Below are 19006 nucleotides of genomic sequence, written 5' to 3' on the forward strand. Positions count from 1 at the left end.
AGGTGTCCCCAGCGGCTGGAGAGGCGGAGCCTGCCGCCCAGCGCCCCCGGGGAGCTATGTTTGAAATGTCTGAAGAGGCCACACGCGGTGAAATAACAGCTATCTGCTTCCAACCTGCCGGGCCCAGCGGAGAAGCTGCTGTTTGCACGGCGTGTGGCAAGGCAAGCGGCTGTCTCGCTCTGAGTAATCAGAGGAGCTGTTTTCCTGGCCTCGGAAACGGAAGGCTCCCCGTCTTGCGGGGGAGAAAGTCGCGAGCTGCGTTTGCAGAATGAATGTGCCCTCTCGTGACGATGGACATCGGCCGTCAGCGCTCAGCTGGCAGTGACTGCAGGCCGAGTCCACTCACAGGGGAATGAGGAGCAAAGATCGTAAATAGATCCGAGGTCGTTTGGATGAGAAAAGAATGGTCCCTAAGGGTCATGTTAAAAGATGTAGCAGCTGCTCACGTGACACTGCAAGGGAGCTGTGATGCTCGGTCTCTCTGGACCGCAGACCACGGCTGTCGCTGTTAGAGAGCAAGTGCTTGGCGCCGCCTGGGAAGCGCGGCCTCTGCACCGCACACGGCACCTGGGGCGTCGGTGACCCCCGTTCAGATCCCGGTAAAGGGGGCTTTGCCTCTCGGTGCCATTGGCAAGCGCGAGGCTTTTCTGTGCTCGGCAGGGCTTCAGGCTCTTGCAGACTTGAGTTCCGCAATTAAGCAAGGACGGGCTGAGAGAGGGCTCGGTGGGAAGCCGCAGCGATGATTAAAGGGATGGAAAGTTAGAGTTATGGGCAAGAGTTAAGGGAAGTCGGTTTTTTTTTGTCTGGTGAATGATTTAAGGATGATTCTCCAGGATGTGGGAGATGCTTACTTGCAGAAAGGGACTGACGTCCAGGGCCTAAGAAGAAGGTAAGTGTTAGCCTGGCTGGTGTGGCTCAGTGGTTGAATGTAGACCTATGAACCAGGAGGTCATGGTTGATTTCATGCCCGGGTTTCGGGCTTAATCCCTAGTGTGGGGCGTGCAGGAGGCAGCTGATCCATGATTCTCTCTCATCATTGATGGTCCTCTCTCTCTCTCCCCCTTCCTCTCTGAAATCAATAAAAACATATTTAAAAAAAAGAAGGTAAGTGTCAGATCTGTTGGACAGTTTGCTCAGGGATAAAGAGGTTTCTTCCTGGGAGAACAGCAGTGTCGCCTGCTTCTGCTGGGGACTTCTCCGTGCCTTAGTAAAACATGACACCCTAAAATAACCTGCTTTTTCTTCAAAATAGTGTTTACTTTGTTATATCATCTTGTACTGATCACCACTACAGTTGCTCCCAATTTTACACCTTAACCTTCTTGTAAATGACATCTGTTTTTATGGAAGCTTTAAAAAATTTTTTTTATTGATTTCAGGGAGGAAGGGAGAGGGAGAGAGAGAGAGAGAAACATCAATGATGAGAGGGAATCATGGATCGGCTGCCTCTTGCACACCCCACACTGGGGATCGAGCCTGCAACCCAGGCGTATGCCCCGACTGGGAATTGAACCTTGACCTCTTGGTTCATAGGTCAACTGAGCCACACCAGCCGGGTCATGTGATCAGTTCTTGATTGAGGTGTGTGGCTTGATCCATTCCCAATGTTCAAATTGGTTATTGAAAGAGATGGGATTCCTGCTGCGTGGGACTTCTAGAAAATCAACTGGTGTATGAATGTGAGCAAATAAGTATGTGTTGGCTGTTGCCTCCACCTCAGAGCTTCAGGACAGAACCGCCTTGACCCAGGGGACAAGTGCGCAGTGCGCGTTGCATAGCATCTCCGTTTGAAAACATGTCATGCCTCAGTGTCACCCTGCACCTGTGGTTGCAGCATTTGATGCAACTAGATTTAACCTGACCCAGATAACGGGCAGGCATCTGCCCAGCGGGCCCCGTGTTCCTCTTTTAAACAGAGACCCTTTTCCAAATAGCCTGACCGTGGTGCTCCCAGCTCCCATTAGAGCGCTCTGTTGCAGGAAATGGCCTTTGAGCAGGCAGTTTGAGTTTTATTTCTCAAAGAACAATATTGGCGAATTGTAGTCTTGGAGAAAGGAGAACTATATTATAGAGACTGGGATTCATTTGAAGGCAAGTCCTGCCGTACATTTTCCCTAACCTTTTCCCATGAACCAAAAGAAAGATTAAAATTCCGACAGAAGGAAAATGGCCTTGGAGAAATATCTCGAGACCGATGGGTTTGTTTCACGTGTGACTTAAAATAGCCCGGGTTTCTCAGGCGGCATGAAGCTGTATTCTAACGAGTTCCTGTCCCCCTGCTTCAGCCCTGTCACACGGCCTTGCCTATAGATAGAAATAGGCTAATTGTTACCATAACGGTTTTACTATCTTTCTTTGCGATACCTTCACAATGGCCCATTTCTAAGAGAGGAGATCCAAGGGGTGGGCGATGCGACTTTTCCAAGGGTATTTTCTTGGTCCCAAGGGTCATATTTGGGATTGAGCTAAATTTCTGGGCTGTGAGCCTGGGATGGTCCTATTAAATTTCTGTTCCTTTTAGGACTCACAATGCCATTTGGGCCAACTGTAGGTTTGTAAAAAACCAATGTATAAAGGTCACGAGGCAGCTAAGTGTGGTTTCTTTTTCCTCTTCAAAAATATACTTGTATTGATTTCAGAGAGGAAGGGAGAAGGAGAGAGAGATAGGAACATCAGTGAGGAGAGAGAATCCTGCATGCCCCCTACTGGGGATGGAGCCTGCAACCCGGGCATGTGCCCTGACTAGGAATCGAACCCTTGACCTCCTGGTTCATAGGTCGATGCTCAACCACTGAGCCACACCGGCCGGGCAAGTGTGTTTTTTTGTTATGTCAAACTTCACCCATGATGAGGTGAAGAAGTGTTAGGAAGGTGAGGGTGGAGGGTGGAGGGCAGAGGGCGCTGGGCCTTCTGGGTGCCTGGAGTCCAGGGAAAGCAATGCATCTCCACAAAGGCGCATCCTGCTCAGGCCTGTCTTCCAAGACCTTGGCAGTGAACAGGCGGGTCACAGCGGGGGGACCCTTGCCCAGCAGGAGCCGATTTCGCAGATGTTTGGCTGAAGCCCCTCTTTAAGAATGTGGACTTGGCCCTCTGAGCCCCTTTTCTGTGGGATTCTAGGATGCGGGAGGAGGGAGGATGTGTATCTGCAGGTCTGCGGTGGGGGCAGTTGCTAAGCGAGGGATTTGGCTGTGATTTCTGCTCCTGCTCGCCCATTCCAGAGAACGCCAGGCAGAGGCAAGAGGGCATCGTGAGCAACTCCATCATGTACTTCACGGAGGACCCCCCCGAGCTGCCGGCCAACAGCCCGCAACCCCTGAAGCTGCGCCGCGTCCTGAACCTCAGCCCGTTTACGGTCACGGACCACACCCCCATGGAGACGGTGGTGGACATCTTCCGGAAGCTGGGGCTCCGCCAGTGCCTGGTGACGCGGAGCGGGTGAGTGGCCGGGCTGGTGCCGCGGGGATGTGGACTGCGGCTGTGCCTGGACTGGGGAGAACAAGGTGAAGGAGACACGGTCTCAGTCCTCAGGGGACTCAAGGAGCAGCACACGGTAGGGGATGGCAGAAGTCCTGGCGAGAATGCCGAGCGGCCGAATGTGGGAAACACTTCAGGTGGGGCTGCTGTTGGCCTGAGGCTGCAGGCTGAGCCACAAAGGGGAGGAGCCAAAGAAGGGGGCTTGGTGCTATTTTTCTTTTTCTTTTTTTTTTAAATACATTTTTATTGGTTTCAGAGAGAGAGAAAGGGAGAGGGAGCGAGAGAGAGAAACATCAATGATGAGAGAGAATCATGGAGTAGCTGCCTCCTGCATGCCCCATACTGGGGATCGAGCCTGTCAACCCGGGCATGTGCCCTGACTGGGAATTGAACTGTAACCTCCTGGTTCATGGGTCAATGCCCCACACTGGCCAGGTGGGGTTGCTTTTCTACCACCCAGTTGACACTCGGCTCAGGGAGAAACGAAAACCACAGGGCTCGTGGGAAAGGTAGGGTTAGAGCAGTGGTCGGCAAACTCATTAGTCAACAGAGCCAAATATCAACAGTGCGACAATTGAAATTTCTTTTGAGAGCCACATTTTTTAAACTTAAACTTCTTCTAACGCAAATTCTTCAAAATAGACTCGCCCAGGCCGTGGTGTTTTGTGGAAGAGCCACACTCAAGGGGCCAAAGAGCTGCATGTGGCTCTCGAGCCGCAGTTTGCCGACCACGGGGTTAGGGGCACAACACTAAAAGCTTCGTCAGTGACACGTTAAAGAAAAAGAGATGGAAGGTAATGAAGACAGTAGTACCATTTTAGACATAGTAGGTGGTTAAGAAATATGTCAGTATGACAATAAATACCGTATTTTCTGGCGTATAAGACGACTTTTTAACCCAGGAAAATCTTCTCAAAAGTCGGGGGTCTTATATGCCGGAAAATACGGTATTTGGGTTTTAAGCAATCTGATATACATTGTCAGACATTTTTCTAACCTACTGTATTTTCTGGCGTATAAGACCCTCGACTTTTGAGAAGATTTTCCTGGGTTAAAAAGTCGTCTTATATGCCGGAAAGTACGGTATGTCACTTGGCCTTGAGAATGCCCGAGGTTGGCTTGTGGACGTGGGCATCTCGACAGCTATGGCTTGCGGGCATCTGGGTACCCCCGTGCCCGGGCCCAGCAGGTACAGTGTGCGGCTCTCACCTGCACCCACTCGTGGATGAAATCCCCAGAAGAAGATGTGAAGTTCGCATTATGCTCAGCCTGTTCCCTCATTTGTCAGCGTGTTCCCACAAGTTCATGCTTTCAACACCAGCGTTATCAGAAAGCTGAGACGTGGTGGCCCGTGGCATCGTCTCTGCAGGCAAATTCCTCCGCTTTCTATTATGCCAGCTGGGCAGGAAGTGCTACGGAGATTGGAGGGTCATGATGGCGTGGGAGGTGCCATGCCCTAAGGGCCAATCTTTGGGCTCAGAGGCGCACCCCAAATTCCACGGCCTCAGAAGCTTGGTAGGAGGAAGAGGTTCGCTCAGTCAGGGTTGCCTGGAACCTAGGGTCGTCTGCCCAGCTCATTCCTTTATGGGCAGCGGTGGGGAACGTCTGGCCTTCGGGCCGTATAAGGCCTGCGAAATCATTGGGCCTGGCCCTCCAAGGCATTTGGGGTGAGCTCATTCCATGTCTGACCAACTGGAGCAGGCTCATGTTGAAGTGGATGATTTTGTAGGGCCCGAGAATGATGTTACACATCTCCCCATGGCCCTTGGCAGGAAAAGGTTCCCCACCCCTGCTTTATGGGCTGGGGCCGGGGCGGGGGGTGGGGGGTATGGGTTGTGGAGACGTTGGTCCCCTGAATATAGCTCAGGCCCCTATAGACTCCAGAGGCTGCACTCTCTATCGTAGTTTCCATCTCCCGGGCCACACTTTGGAAGGTGAATTCAGCACTTCTCACCCCAGGAGATGCTGCCCCCCAGAGAGATTGCCTGTCACAACGGGGAGGAGGGGGGTGCTGCTGCCATCTGCTGGGCGGAGGCCAGGGATGCTGCTCAACACCCTACAATGCACAGGGCAGTCCACACATCAGCAAAGGGTCATGCGGCCCGAAATGTCACCAGTGTTCCAACTGGGTGCCCCTGCCCTGGACGCCCGAGAGCAGCCGAGTGAGCGGGCCTTGCGCATGCGGCTGTCTCCGCCCTCTCCTGCCCAGAGCGGCGGGCTCCGTGAGGGCTCATTTGCTCCCTGCCCCGGAGAGCTCCCAGCCACAGGACAAGCGTCCTCCGTGGGAGGGGCAGTCAGGGAACAAATGAATAAATGTTTGAGGCTGGAGATTCTTTTAGCTGTGACTTTTAAAAAATATATTTTATTGATTTTTTACAGAGAGGGAGGGAGAGGGATAGTTAGAAACATTGATGAGAGAGAAACATCGATCAGCTGCCTCCTGCACACTCCCCACTGGGGATGTGCCCGCAACCAAGGTACATGCCCTTGACCGGAATCGAACCTGGGACCCTTGAGTCCGCAGGCCGACGCTCTATCTCTGAGCCAAACCGGTTAGGGCCGTGGTCGGCAAACTGCGGCTCTCGAGCCACATGCGGCTCTTTGGCCCCTTGAGTGTGGCTCTTCCACAAAATACCACGGCCTGGGCGAGTCTATTTTGAAGAAGTGGCGTTAGAAGAAGTTTAAGTTTAAAAAATTTGGCACTCAAAAGAAATTTCAATCGTTGTACTGTTGATATTTGGCTCTGTTGACTAATGAGTTTGCCGACCACTGGGTTAGGGCATTAGCTGTGACTTTTTAAAAACATTTTCATTGATTTCAGAGAGGAAGGGAGAGGGAGAGAGAGATAGAAACATCAATGATGAGAGAGAATCATTGGTCGGCTGCCTCCTGCAGGCCCCCTACTGGGGACTGAGCCCACAACCCTGGGCATGTGCCCTTGACCAGAATCGAACCTGGGACCCTTCAGTCCACAGGCCGATGCTCTATCCACTGAGCCAAGCCAGCTAGGGCTCAGCTGTGACTTTTTAAGGAACTCAGTGGTCTTCAAACCTGAGTGTGCATCCGAATCCCCAAGGATTGAGCCTCCAGCTGAAGCCCAGGCCCCGGCGCAGGCCTGGGGGTGGGGGGTGAGGGTGGGGTGGGGGTGGGGGGAGAACGTCTAATTCTAACGAGCCCCGAAGGGCTGCCGCTGGTTGCGGGACCCCACTTTGCAAAACACTGAAGCCCATTTATGTACTTGAACTTCCAGCGCTCGGTGTACATACTACTGTGATCACTCGTGTCGTCTCAAGTGGATAGCAGTTTCTCTTTCCCTTTAAAATAATAATCCCACGTCGGTTAGCCTCGGAATTTCCAGTGCTGGTGGGAATTCTGCCCCGCATGCCCGCTCGCACCTCGCCGAGCCCCCGAGGTTTCCCTGGGAAGCTCTGGGCGCTGAAATTGGCTCCGAATGTTCTGCAGGAGAACAAAATCGCACTCTCTCTCCCCCCTCTCGCTCTACATATTTTAAACAAACACAGATGCTGATACGTTAGAGCTGGCAAGGGGGCCTGGTGCGCCGGCCTTTCATCTGCGGCTCTGATTACTCTGGCCACGTGCTTCCTCGCTCGGGGCTGAGAGAGAGCCCAGCTCATCCCATTGACCAGCAGCATCCGCGGGATTGCCCAGGGCCCGGGGTCCCAGGTCTTCGGGACCCCCCCCCCCCGGGAACCAGAGAAGTCTCTGTCCCCTGAACGCAGGAGTCTGGGCAGCCTCCAGGGGCAGAGTGACTGGGTGGGGTTTTCCGTTCACGGGGCCCGGGGGATGGTGTCAGCTGCCCCAAGTCCGCTGGGTGGCCTCCTCGGAAGAGCTCAGTGCCGTAAGCCCGTGGTCGGCAAACTGCGGCTCGCGAGCCACATGCGGCTCTTTGGCCCTTGAGTATGGCTCTTCCACAAAATACCACGGCCTGGGCGAGTCTATGTTGAAGAAGTGGCGTTAGAAGAAGTTGAAGTTTAAACAATGTGGCTCTCCAAAGAAATGTTAATCGTTGTACTGTTGGTATTTGGCTCTGTTGGCTGATGAGTTTGCCGACCACTGCCTTAAGCCGATAGATCGGCCGTTTATCAGTCACCGGCTTCACTTGAACTGCTCCCCAAAGGGGCTGGAAGCGTAAAGTCTTGATGTAAATGAAATAGGACATTTCCCGGCACTGGTGAGCCCCGCCGAGTAGGATGTCGCCTCCTTCCCGGTGTCCTTCTGCGATCATTACTGTCGCGGGCCCGGGCCCCGTTGATGCCTGCACCCCAGGCACCCCAGACACCCCAGGCACCCGAGTGAGCTGCTGCATGTGTGTTTCCCCAGAACCCTCGTACCTGGCGTGACTCTCAGACCTTGTAGCCCCAGAGCTCGAAGGGGAGGCTGTCAGGACTGCTTTAGGCAGATGCCTGGTCTCTGGTGCTGTCTCCAGGGTGAAGATAAGGAAATACAAACCAGGCTTTACAGACGTGGGAGGGACGTGGGAGGTGCATGTGTGCTTGTGTGTGTGTGTGTGTGTGTGTGTGTGTGTGTGTGTGTGTGTGTGTTGTAGTAGAGCTCTCAGCACTTTGCAAACACAAGTCATTTCTTCCCAAGCAGCATTGTTTTAATCATCTTCCTGAGCAGGTATTTGAGAACTGGAGAAGGCGCAAACATGTTTAACAAATAAAGCTCATCGTCCACTAAGGAACATGCTGAAGTGCGTCCTCCCCCACACCCCAAATTCTTATGCTGAAGCCCCAACCCCCAATGTGACTGTATTTGGAGATGGGGTCTTTAAGGGGGTGAGTAAGGTTAAATGAGGTCATAGGAGTGGGGCCCTCACCTGCTAGGACTGGTGCCCTTATACAAGGAAGAGACACCAGGGATGCTGGGACAGAGAAAAGGGCCATGGTCACAGCAGAAAGGCGCGTGTCTGCAAGCCACGGAGAGAGGCTGCTGCAGAAACCAGACCTGCCAGCACCTTGGTCTTGGCCCTCCAGTCTCCGGAACTGTGGGAAGCTAGGTTTTGTTGTTAAGCTGCCGGGTGTGTGGTGCTTTGCTAGGGCAGCCTGAGTAGGCTCAGCCAGGACTCGGACTCAGCTCGGCAGAGTCAGTATAACAGCATCTTGCTTTCTGGGGCACCATCAGCTGGACTGAATTTGATAAATTTCAGAAATGCATTTAAAGTGCCACATGAACGTGTTGAAAGTCAAGTCGCTTTAAACAGCTAGAATGAAAAACAACATTGCCCGGCCGGCGTGGCTCAGTGGTTGAGTGTTGACCTATGAACCAGGAGGTCAAGGCTCAATTCCTGATTGGAGCATATGCCTGGATTGCAGGTTCAATCCCCAGTGTGGGGCGTGCAGGAGGCAGCCGATCCATGATTTTCTCTCATCATTGGTCTCTCTCTCTCTCTCTCTCTCTCTCTCTCTCTCTCTCTCTCTCTCTCTCTTCCTTTCCCTTCCTCTCTGAAATCAATAAAAATGTATTTTAAAAAAACAACAACAAGAAACCCCACAAAAATTCCTGGCTTTATCCTTCTTCACGAGCCCCTCCTCTCAGGCAACCCCTCCCCCTCCAAGGGTTTTGTTTTCTGTAATTAATAGGCTTTATTTTTTAGAGTGGTTTAGGTTTTAGGTTTACAGGAAAGTTGAACAGAAAGTATAGAGTTCCCATATTGCCTCTCTCGTGCCTTCAGTCCCCTTCTTGTTAGCACCTTCATTGGTGGGCTATATTTGTTGCCATTGATATATCGATCCAGTATTATTAACTAAGGTTCATAGTGTGCATTAGGGCTCACTCTTGGTGTTGTACATTCTGTGGGTTTTGACAAATGGAGAATGACATGTACATGCCATTATGGGATCACACAGAGTGGTTTTACTGCCCGAAACACTCCCACCTTCCCACCTCCCCTGGCAACCGCTCATCTTTCACAGTCTCCCTAGTTTTTTCTTTTTCTTGTGTCTTTTTTTTTTCTTTATTGATTAAGGTATTACATATGTGTCCTTCAGTCTCCCTCGTTTGTCTTTTCCAGAACGTCATTGGAATCACACAGCCCTCTCAGGTTGGCTTCTTTCTCTTAGTAGGCCTTTAAGGGTCCTCCATGTCTTTACCTGGCTTGATAGCTCATTTCTTTTTAGCCCGAACAATATTCTATTGGGGATGTTTGTTTAAAATACTTCCCTGCCTCTTTTTTGTTTGTTATTTGTGACACATATTTTTTTAAGAGTCCAGACCAGTAGTCTCACATTTTGAATTCGTTTGATTGCTTCCTCATGGTTTGATTTGGTTTAAGTGGTTTTTGGCAACATTTCAAAGTAGATGATGTCATGATGTCAGCCTTTCCGACTTTGTTGGTGATAAGCGCCATCACTCGGATGGGCTGCTGATAGCCGGAACCTCGCTTGGAAAGGGACATTTTTCTCTTTGTACGTCATCGGTGGCCGGATCCTTTGAGACCATGCGAATTTTCTGGTTTCCAGCAGCCACTTACCCAGCGGTTTTGGAATCATTGCTAATTATTGGCTAATCTCATGATTACATTGGGGGTGCAAAATACTGGTTTTCTAATTCTATTCTGCTTTCTACATTGTTCTGCATTTTTCGGTTATCATGATAGTCAGGATGCTGTCTTTCAGTGTTTTGTCATCCATGCGGTCAGTATTATTTTTGCTTAGCATGCTTTCAAAGGCCCTTTTTGCTGTTTTCCTCTCTCCTGAAGATGTTCCTATGAGAGGGAGGGGAAGAGGTAGTATCTGTTGTCTCCCCCAGTGTGATAGAAGGAAAACTAACATAATAAATCAGTCACTTTTCTAAGGTCCAGTGTGATCAGGGCCAAAGAAGTCAGGATTCTGGCTTGACAGTTTCACCAACCAGTGTGCCTCTCACCAGCTGTCACTGACGTGGACACTGCTCGGAATACTTGAATTCCCTTTGAATATTGACTTTCTATTAGTAACAGATGAGTTTGACTAATTTAGCTTTACTTAGATAAACGACAGTGTATTACAATTGTGCTTTCTGATTTTTTTGTGGATTCATCTTTTTACACAGATCCAGAGAAGCCTGTCATTTTAATAGCTAGCCAGTGTCCCGGTGTCCTGCCATAGTTCACTTCTCCATTCCCCTTTTCCTGGGTATCATGGAGACGCAGTGAGCAGCATTCTGCAAACAAATTTGGCAATGGAACTTCTTTTCTCCAAAGAAGTCGTGTACATCCCCTTCTTTCAAGCCCTCCACTGTACCTAGAGGGCGTGACTTTTCCAGCAGGTGGCCACGCAAATATTTAATAAAATCAAGAGGTATTGTGAATGGTTGTCCAAGTGTGTACTGCATAGTCTAGGGCAGTGGTCGGCAAACTCATTAGTCAATAGAGCCAAATATCAACAGTACAACGATTGAAATTTCTTTTGAGAGCCGAAAACCGACTTCTGCGCATGGGCCACGAAGTTTCAATCGCACTGTACGTGTGCGCCCGCACGTGGTATTTTGTGGAAGAGCCACACTCAAGGGGCCAAAGAGCCACATGTGGCTCGCGAGCCACAGTTTGCCGACCACTGGTCTAGGGGCACTAGTGCATTGCAGTGTTTGTGAGCAGTGCTCCCTGGAGTGTGCGATATATTGTCTAGGTGGCCCAATACAAGCGACCCTGGGAGGTGGTATTGTTTTTGTAAGTTGAAAGCAATGGAATTTTGGAAGAGGAGGTAATTTACATATATGGTCAGAGATGAATGTCAAACTTTCCCCTTCTAATAAGATAGATTGAAAATAGAATAAGTTGTTATACTTAAAATACCTTATACTTGGGCCCTGGTCAGTGTGCTAAGTGGTTAGAGTGTTGGCCTGAATACCAAAGGGTCTCTGGTTCAATTCCAGGTCAAGGGTACGTACCTGGGTTTCAGGTTTGATCCCCAGCCCCAGTCCGAGCACGTGTGGGAGGCAAACAGTTGATATATTGATGCTTCTCTCTATCTCTCTCTTCCCCTCCCTTTACTCTCTCTCTAAAAAAAACACAAACCTTATAGTTGGAATTTCCATGGCGTGGGCAAGTTTTGACAATGGCTTTCATAAGCCCTTTTATTTTATTGATTATAGTCTTAAAATTTAGGAGTGTGTATCAGGCACCGTAGGTTTACTGATATAATAAACAAGTTTGTAATCGCAGTGGCCTGATGTGTCAGGTTTTTTTTTCCTCCCGAGTCATATCCAGTGTCAACTGCAGCCGGTGTGGGCTCTGCAACAGTCATTCAAGGATGCAGGTCTTTGAATCTGGTGGCTCCTTGTCAATCCCTTGTGACCTCAGAGTCCTTCACTGGCTTCTCTGCCTCTGATTGGCAGTTGGAGAGAGAGTGTGAAGAAATGTGAGGGCAACCTGGGAGGGGCACCTCTCATGTCTCCCCATACTCCATTGGCCGGGGCTCACTCAGCTGGCCGCACCCACCCGCAAGGGATGCTGGGTAATGTTGTCTCTCTGTGTGCCCAGGTGATAAAGGCACTGGTGTTCAGGGAAAGGCATGAGTCAGTATTGCAAGGTTGACCTCTTTTCTCTATTTTGTTTCTTCTCCAGGAGACTTCTTGGCATCATCACAAAAAAGGATGTTCTGAGACATATGGCCCAGATGGCAAACCAGGACCCTGAATCCATCATGTTTAATTAGAAACAAGATGGCAGTTATTTTGAGAAAAACACAACTGTGTCATTTTAAAAGAAGTAAACAAGTGATATGTTATTATCCTAATGAATAATCCAGAAGCTTTGTTTGAAAGGAAGGGAAGAAGGAGGAAACCTTTGTTAAAAAAATACATCAATGAGTAGGCATTTTATAGCTTTAACTCCTTATGAGTTTCAAATCGTGTTTGTTAATGAATTTACTAACTGCTATGGGGGCATGTGGGTGGGTGTGAATGATGGAACACAAATGCCGAATCAAGAAATGTTTGCCCTTCTGTTCAAGGCTGGTGTTTCTGAAGCTTGGAGTCCAGAAGGCAGAAGGGTATTGGGGTGCCAGTGTCCTTATTCATTGGTTCCTGAAGTGTTGCTGCTATGTTACTGAATTGGACTAAATATATTTGCACTTACTTTGTTGGAAAAGGAAAGGAAATTAAATTTGAACATAGTGAAAGCTGCAAGTATGGGGTCCCGCATGAATATCCCAGTTCTTGCTCCTGTTCTCAGTCTCATTTGCTTCGCCATCAGTTTTCTGAACCAACACCAGGATCACCTGTTAGGATGAGTATGAAGAAATCATTTCTCTATGCAAGACCAGCACCTTGGGCCAGCCCGACGGACCATTGGAACGTTCAGTGCTGCACTGTATTCCCTTCCAGGCAAAGGGATTCATCCTTATTGTGAGAATGTACTCCCCCAATCACTGATTGGCATCCCCATTGCATTTGCTTCATTTATTTATTGCTGTTGCCTGTGCATTCTTAAATATTGATCAGTCCAGCAGTTTCTATGGGACATATCCTATATGCTGCCAGCTTGGCATACGTGTGCTTTAATTTCCAAATAGCCTAGACAAGAGTCAGAACAGGCTACCCAGTGTGACTATTTTTCTTCTCTGATCTTATTAAATACGGCTGCAGAGAGGGTGAGGCATATGACTTCTCAGTGGGAACTCCTCCAAATGGATTGCAAGAGAAATACTAAATTGATTCTAAATGTGTTCCATTCTCTTCTCTGTAGGATGCAAACCGCCCAGCTTTAATGTCTAAGCATGCACTTTCATACCAGCAATCAAAGCACAGAAGGACAGAGTTAAAGCTTAGACAGCCAATTTGAGCACTGGGCATCTTCATAATGAGGCACTGATTCCTTCAGGCAGGACTTCTGTCCTTTCTGGGAGCAGGAGTGAAGCTGTGTGTTTTAGGTCCACTGTGATCAGTGTGAGTACGAGTGACCCTGCTTGCTCTTTCTCTTTAGCCTTTGTTCTTCCCTTTTCACGGAGTCATCCTCATCCTTCTCAATCTCATCATTGGATATTGGTGTACCAGGTGTGCATTTGGCTGCAAATCATAGGAAACCCAACAAACAGCAACAAGCTGAATAGGAAATCTGGGGTTGGGCGCTCAGGACTCTCGTCATATCATCGAGGGTCTACACTCTTTGGTATGTTTTCTAACATCCTTTGTCCTTTGGTTTATTGCCTCATAGTCACAAGATGGTTACTGAACTGCCAGGTACCATGCCTGCTTTCTAAGCAGGAAGAGGCCAGTACCAGGTGCAATGCTAATATCAAGAAAGCAAAGCTCTCCCAGAGATGCCCAGCTTTCATCCATTGGCTAGAATTCTGTCACGTGGCCCCCACAGCTGCACGGGAGTCTGGGAAGGACAGTGTTTAGCAAGGCGTGAACAATATTTAAATTCTCTAAATGAGGAAGGGGGGGTTGGTTCTGGGGAGGGAAGTGTTGTCTGCTGTGTTGGATGCCATCACTGTGTCCCTGTCATTGTCCTCCCCGTCCTCTACCCTTGCTTGCTGAGCCTCTTTGAAGACTCTCTTCTAACCTTAGAGTTCCCACTCTTCTCTCAGATGTGCCAGAGAATTCCCAATCAGAATCCATCATTTCTTAGCCCTAATAAAAATGTTCATCTCGCATAAAAACCTAGCTAAAAGTGGGTTTCTGTGAAAACTTCTAGTTGATGTGTTTAAAAAGGTTGTCAGATCGTGCTGCCAAACTATGGAAAATTTGTTTCTGTAATGGCCCCTCCAAAATAATATCAGATAGCCACTTCAGTGTGGAAATATACCATCTGTAGTAGAGAATTCAGTGTTCCTTCTTATAATAGAATGAAATTTATTGTCTCATCCACAGCACGTAAGTATTGAGCAACAGAGCCAAATATTAGTGTTATTATTGGGTTTCCATGGAACAAATGCAAGTGAAGCTGGATTTTCCTGGACTTTAAATTCTAGGATTGCTTCACATAATTCCCCTTTTATTCCCACGTGGCCTGCCCACAGAGCATTAGTCATAGCCGGGATGTAGATAGTCCAGGGTGCCCTTTTAGCTGAAATAAGGAGCTTCAAAAGGGGCCACAAAACAGTGGAAGACGACCAAAGGCCAGTGACACCAAAGAATTTCCTCCTCTTCCATCCGGGGCCATGGGATGAGGGGCTAGTTGACTCTGGGCCAAGGTCACCAAAGGGAGCTGTGTCTTTCTCCCCAATGCTTAGCGTAGGGATGTCTATGGATTGACGGGGAACAGTTGGGACTTGTTCTTGACCTAAATAGCCGAACCTTGTTTCCTTTCATAAGTTGAACCTCCAATGAGTTGTGGAGTGCAGGCTGTCTTCAACTACAGGCCAGAGTCAGACTGGCAGGTGCAGGACAAGGATGGGGGAGTTTGCCATGGGGACCACCAGAGCCAGTTGCCTTCTTCCCCCGGAGCCTGAACTCCGCCCACCAGCCAACCTCCATGGGGAGCAAGCTGCCGAGGGAGCGCCGGTCACTCCTGGTTAACAAGGCACGTGTGCGGGGATTGGGACGGTGTTTACTGTAACCAAATGCAGAACGTCGTCACTCGCCCAGGTGATCTGATGAGCAAGGTGCGCAGACTGGGCTGTGGAAATGCATCAGCACTTTTCAGAGGAATGCTTTTGTTTCTTTTTTTCCAGAACCAAAGGCTTTGGACATTTATACAACCTACTGGGTTCGTTCAGAATCAGGTTTTTATGTGAATAAACCTAAACACCCAATGGAAAAGGTGTTCTCTAACCAGGCACATTGGCCTCTCTGTTGCTCTCCCTCTGTTTCTAAGGACCTGTGCCGTAGAAGTCAGACACCAAATAAAGTGTCCCCAAAGTGACATGTGGAGTCCTTGTTTACTCAGCGCGTCCCCTGGGAATGCAGGTGTGTGCATGGCCCGAAGAGAAAGGGGACGTGCCTGAAGCAGAGCAGCGTTTGGTGTTTGCTGTTACTTTGAAGGAGGGAGCCCTAGCCCAGTGGTTGGCAAGCTGCGGCTCGCGAGCCACATGTGGCTCTTTGGCCCCTTGAGTGTGGCTCTTCCACAAAATACCATGTGTGGGCGCGCACGTACAGTGCGATTGAACTTCATGGCCCATGTGCAGAAGTCGGCCTGGGCGAGTCTATTTTGAAGTGGCGTTAGAACACTCAAGGGGCCAAAGAGCCACATGTGGCTCATGAGCCGTGGTTTGCCCTAGCCGGTTTGGCTCAGTGGATAGAGCGTCGACCTGCGGACTGAAGGGTCCTGGGTTCGATTCTGGTTGAGGGCACATGCCCACGTTGCAGGCTTGATTCCCAGTAGGGGGCGTGCAGAAGGCAGCCAATCAACGATTCTCTCTCATCATTGATGTTTCTCTCTCCCTCTCCCTTCCTCTCTGAAATCAATAAAAATATATTAAAAAAATAGAAGCAGGCAATCTCACTCATTTATGGAATATAATGAACAACATAAACTGATGAACAAAAACACATCCAGAGACAGAGAAACATCGATCAGACCATCAAACCTCAGAGGGAAGGTAGGGGAGGGTGGGGGTAAGGGGGAGAGATCAACCAAAGGACTTGTATGCATGAATATAAGCCCAACCAATGGACACAGACACCAAGGAGGTGAGGGCATGAGTGGTGGGGATGGGGGGTAATGGGGGAATAAGGACACATATGTAACACCTTAATCAATAAAGAAATTTTTAAAAAAAGCAGGCAATCTCAAATTTCTCCACCCGGTCCTTCCTAAAGACCTTACAGAGAAGACAGGTCACTGGCCACATGTTTGGCCCTGAGGAGTCACAGAAACGGAAAAGCTTTGAGCAGTTTCGTCCACTCAGGTGAGCTGGTTACTTGAAATGATCAGCACGTGCAAATGCTGCTCCGCATTCATTAGGTGCTGAGCTGGGAGAGGAGAACCGAGATGCAGAACTGAATTGCTCATTGTCACAGGCCACGCCTTCCCTTCCTTTGAATCCTGCTGGCAGTGCTTTATGGGCCTCACTTCCGGCTGGTGCGGTGATGGTGATGTGCAGGAGGGGGAGCCTGCTCACCTCCCTCGGGGAGCATGAGTTGGCTCTACTTCACCGGTGTGGTCCTGGCGATGTTTGTGCTGCCCTGGGTGTGCTGGGAATGAGCCTACGTGCGACTTTTACGAGGTCTATTCGCATTTGGTGTTGGAACAACCACAAAGCAATTGTTTTTATTGTAACACTCTGCGTAAACGTTGGCACCTTATTAACAACTAGAGGCCTGGTGCACAAAATTCGTGCACGGGGGGGAGGGGGTTGTGTCCCTCAGCCCAGCCTGCACCTTCTCCAATCTGGGACCTCTTGAGGGATATCCGACTGCCCATTTAGGCCTGATCCATGTAGGATCGGGCCTAAATGGGCAGTCAGACATTCCTCTCACAATCCAGGACTGCTAGCTCCCAACTGCTCCCCTGCCTGCTTTCCTGATTGCCCCTAACCGCTTCTGCCTGCCAGCCTGATCACCCCCTAACCACTCCCATGCCAGCCTGATTGATGTCTAACTGCTCCCCTGCCAGCCTGTTTTCCCCTAACTGCCCTCCCATGCAGGCCTGGTCACCCCTAACTGCCCTCCCCTGAAGGCCTGGGTCCCCCCCAACTGCCCTTCCCTGCAGGCCCCGTCGCCCCCAACATCCCTCCTCTGCAGGCCTGGTCCCTCCCAACTGCCCTCCCCTGCTGGCCATCTTGTGGTGGCCATCTTGTGTCCACGGGGGAAGCCATCTTGTGTGTTGGAGTGATGGTCAATTTGCATATTTTTATTAGATAGGAGGATTAGATAGGATAGAGGCCTGGTGCATGGGTGGGGGCCGGCTGGTTTGCCCTGAAGGGTGTCCCAGATCAGGGTGGGGGTTCCCTTGGGGTGTGGGGCGGCCTGGGTAAGGGGCCTGTGGTGGTTTGCAGGCCGGCCACACCCCCTGGCGACCCAAGTGGAGGCCCTGGGATCTGGGATTTATTTATCTTCTATAATTATAACTTTGTAGCCTTAAGCGGAGGCCAAGGCAGGCCAGGGCAGGCGGAAAGCTTGGCTTCCTCCATTGCCGGGGAAGCCTCCTGCTCTCTCCATGGCCGCAGCCATCTTGGTTGGGTTAATTTGCATACTCACTCCTGATTGGCTGGTGGGCATGGCTTTGTAGGTGTAGTGGAGACATGGTCAATTTGCATATCACTCTTTTATTAGATAGGATTAAGTATTTGAACTCTAAAAACATATAACAAGCACAGAGTCCCCAAGAAGCATGAAAATGAAGGAGATACTGATGTCACAACAGTCCTGCCCAAGGGAACCTCTGGTGACCCGGAAAGCTGATCCTGGTGATGGCTGAAGTATCTGGCCAAGTTAAAGACCTGGTATTCACATTGTCATGCAAGATTGTGACACTAGCTCGGTCAGCTTTAAAATCCCATGTTCTTAGCCTGTGGGTGATGGCCAAGTACAAATTCAGACTGGGGCTATCCATTTCCAAGGATGGGGTGGGACCACCGTCCCAGGCCACCTGTGTCTGCCCTGTGCACGGAGCCTGGGGAGCACAGCTTGGATGGTCTAACATTCATTCTTTCAACAGAAAAACAATTATTTATTACTTTGGAAACCATAGGATTTGACTTATGTCCTTTCCCACCAGTTTTATTTTTTAATTTAAAATTTTTGACTTCACAGAAAATTTGAAAAAAGCAAACAGCACAAAGAATGCCCACATACATTTGACCTAGAGGAGGCAGAGAGAGGAGTCCCCTCCAAAGAGGGGAGAGAGCCAGCCCTAGGCACAGCTCGGGGGAGATCATCCTCAGCAGAGGGACAGCAAGTGCAAAGGTCCTGAGGTGGGAACAGGCCCAGCCTGCTGGGGGGCTGCCAAGGGTGAGTGGCTGCAGGATGTGTGGTCCTTGGGAAGGAGGGGCGTTGGGGAAGAAACTGGTTTTGTTTTTCCTCACAGGGAAGGGTAGACACAAGTAGATGCTTCCAGGTCCTGTAGGGCGAGGTAAGGGCTCAGAGGAATGACTGACTTTATTTAAGTTGTACACAAACCACCCGGCCGTCATATGACAAGACTAGAAGCTAGGAGGCTATTGCCAATAGGTGAGTTATGATGGAGGCTTGTCTCAGAGTTCCTGGATTCCAGATATATTTCCAAGATGGAGCCAACAGATTTGTTGGTGGAGTGGATATAAAATGGTCCCACTAAGTTGCCATTTACTGGGATGGGCTAGACCAGTGGTCGGCAAACTCATTAGTCAACAGAGCCGAATATCAACAGTACAACGATTGAAATTTCTTTGGAGAGCCACATTTTTTAAACTTAAACTATATAGGTAGGTACATTGTTATTAACTTAATCAGGGTACTCCTTCAATCGCATTGTACGTGCACGCCCGCATGTGGTATTTTGTGGAAGAGCCACACTCAAGGGGCCAAAGAGCCGCATGTCGCTCGCGCGCTGCGGTTTGCCGACCACTGGGCTAGACTAGCTGAGCAGCTGCGTTTTGGAAGAGCTACATTGGAGAGATCCATTGGACACTCAAGTCCATACTTCAGGGGAATCATTGGGGTTGGA

The 19006-nt window shown here is 49.7% G+C and overlaps 1 protein-coding gene across 3 annotated transcripts in view; it reads left to right on the forward strand.

Moving 5' to 3' along the window:
* Positions 1-15283, forward strand: part of CLCN4 (chloride voltage-gated channel 4) — a 60728-nt gene extending 45445 nt beyond the window's left edge. For all 3 annotated transcript variants that reach the window (XM_079765355.1, XM_079765357.1, XM_079765356.1), the window contains exons 11-12: positions 3219-3435; positions 12041-15283. In XM_079765355.1, the coding sequence (XP_079621481.1) occupies positions 3219-3435; positions 12041-12131 (308 nt within the window). In that variant the 3' untranslated portion in view covers positions 12132-15283. The remainder of the gene's footprint in view (positions 1-3218; positions 3436-12040) is intronic.
* Positions 15284-19006: the final 3723 nt, after the last annotated feature.

Source organism: Cnephaeus nilssonii, assembly GCF_951640355.1.
Source record: "Cnephaeus nilssonii genome assembly, chromosome: X".
In the NCBI taxonomy this organism is placed as follows: Eukaryota; Metazoa; Chordata; class Mammalia; order Chiroptera; family Vespertilionidae; genus Cnephaeus; species Cnephaeus nilssonii.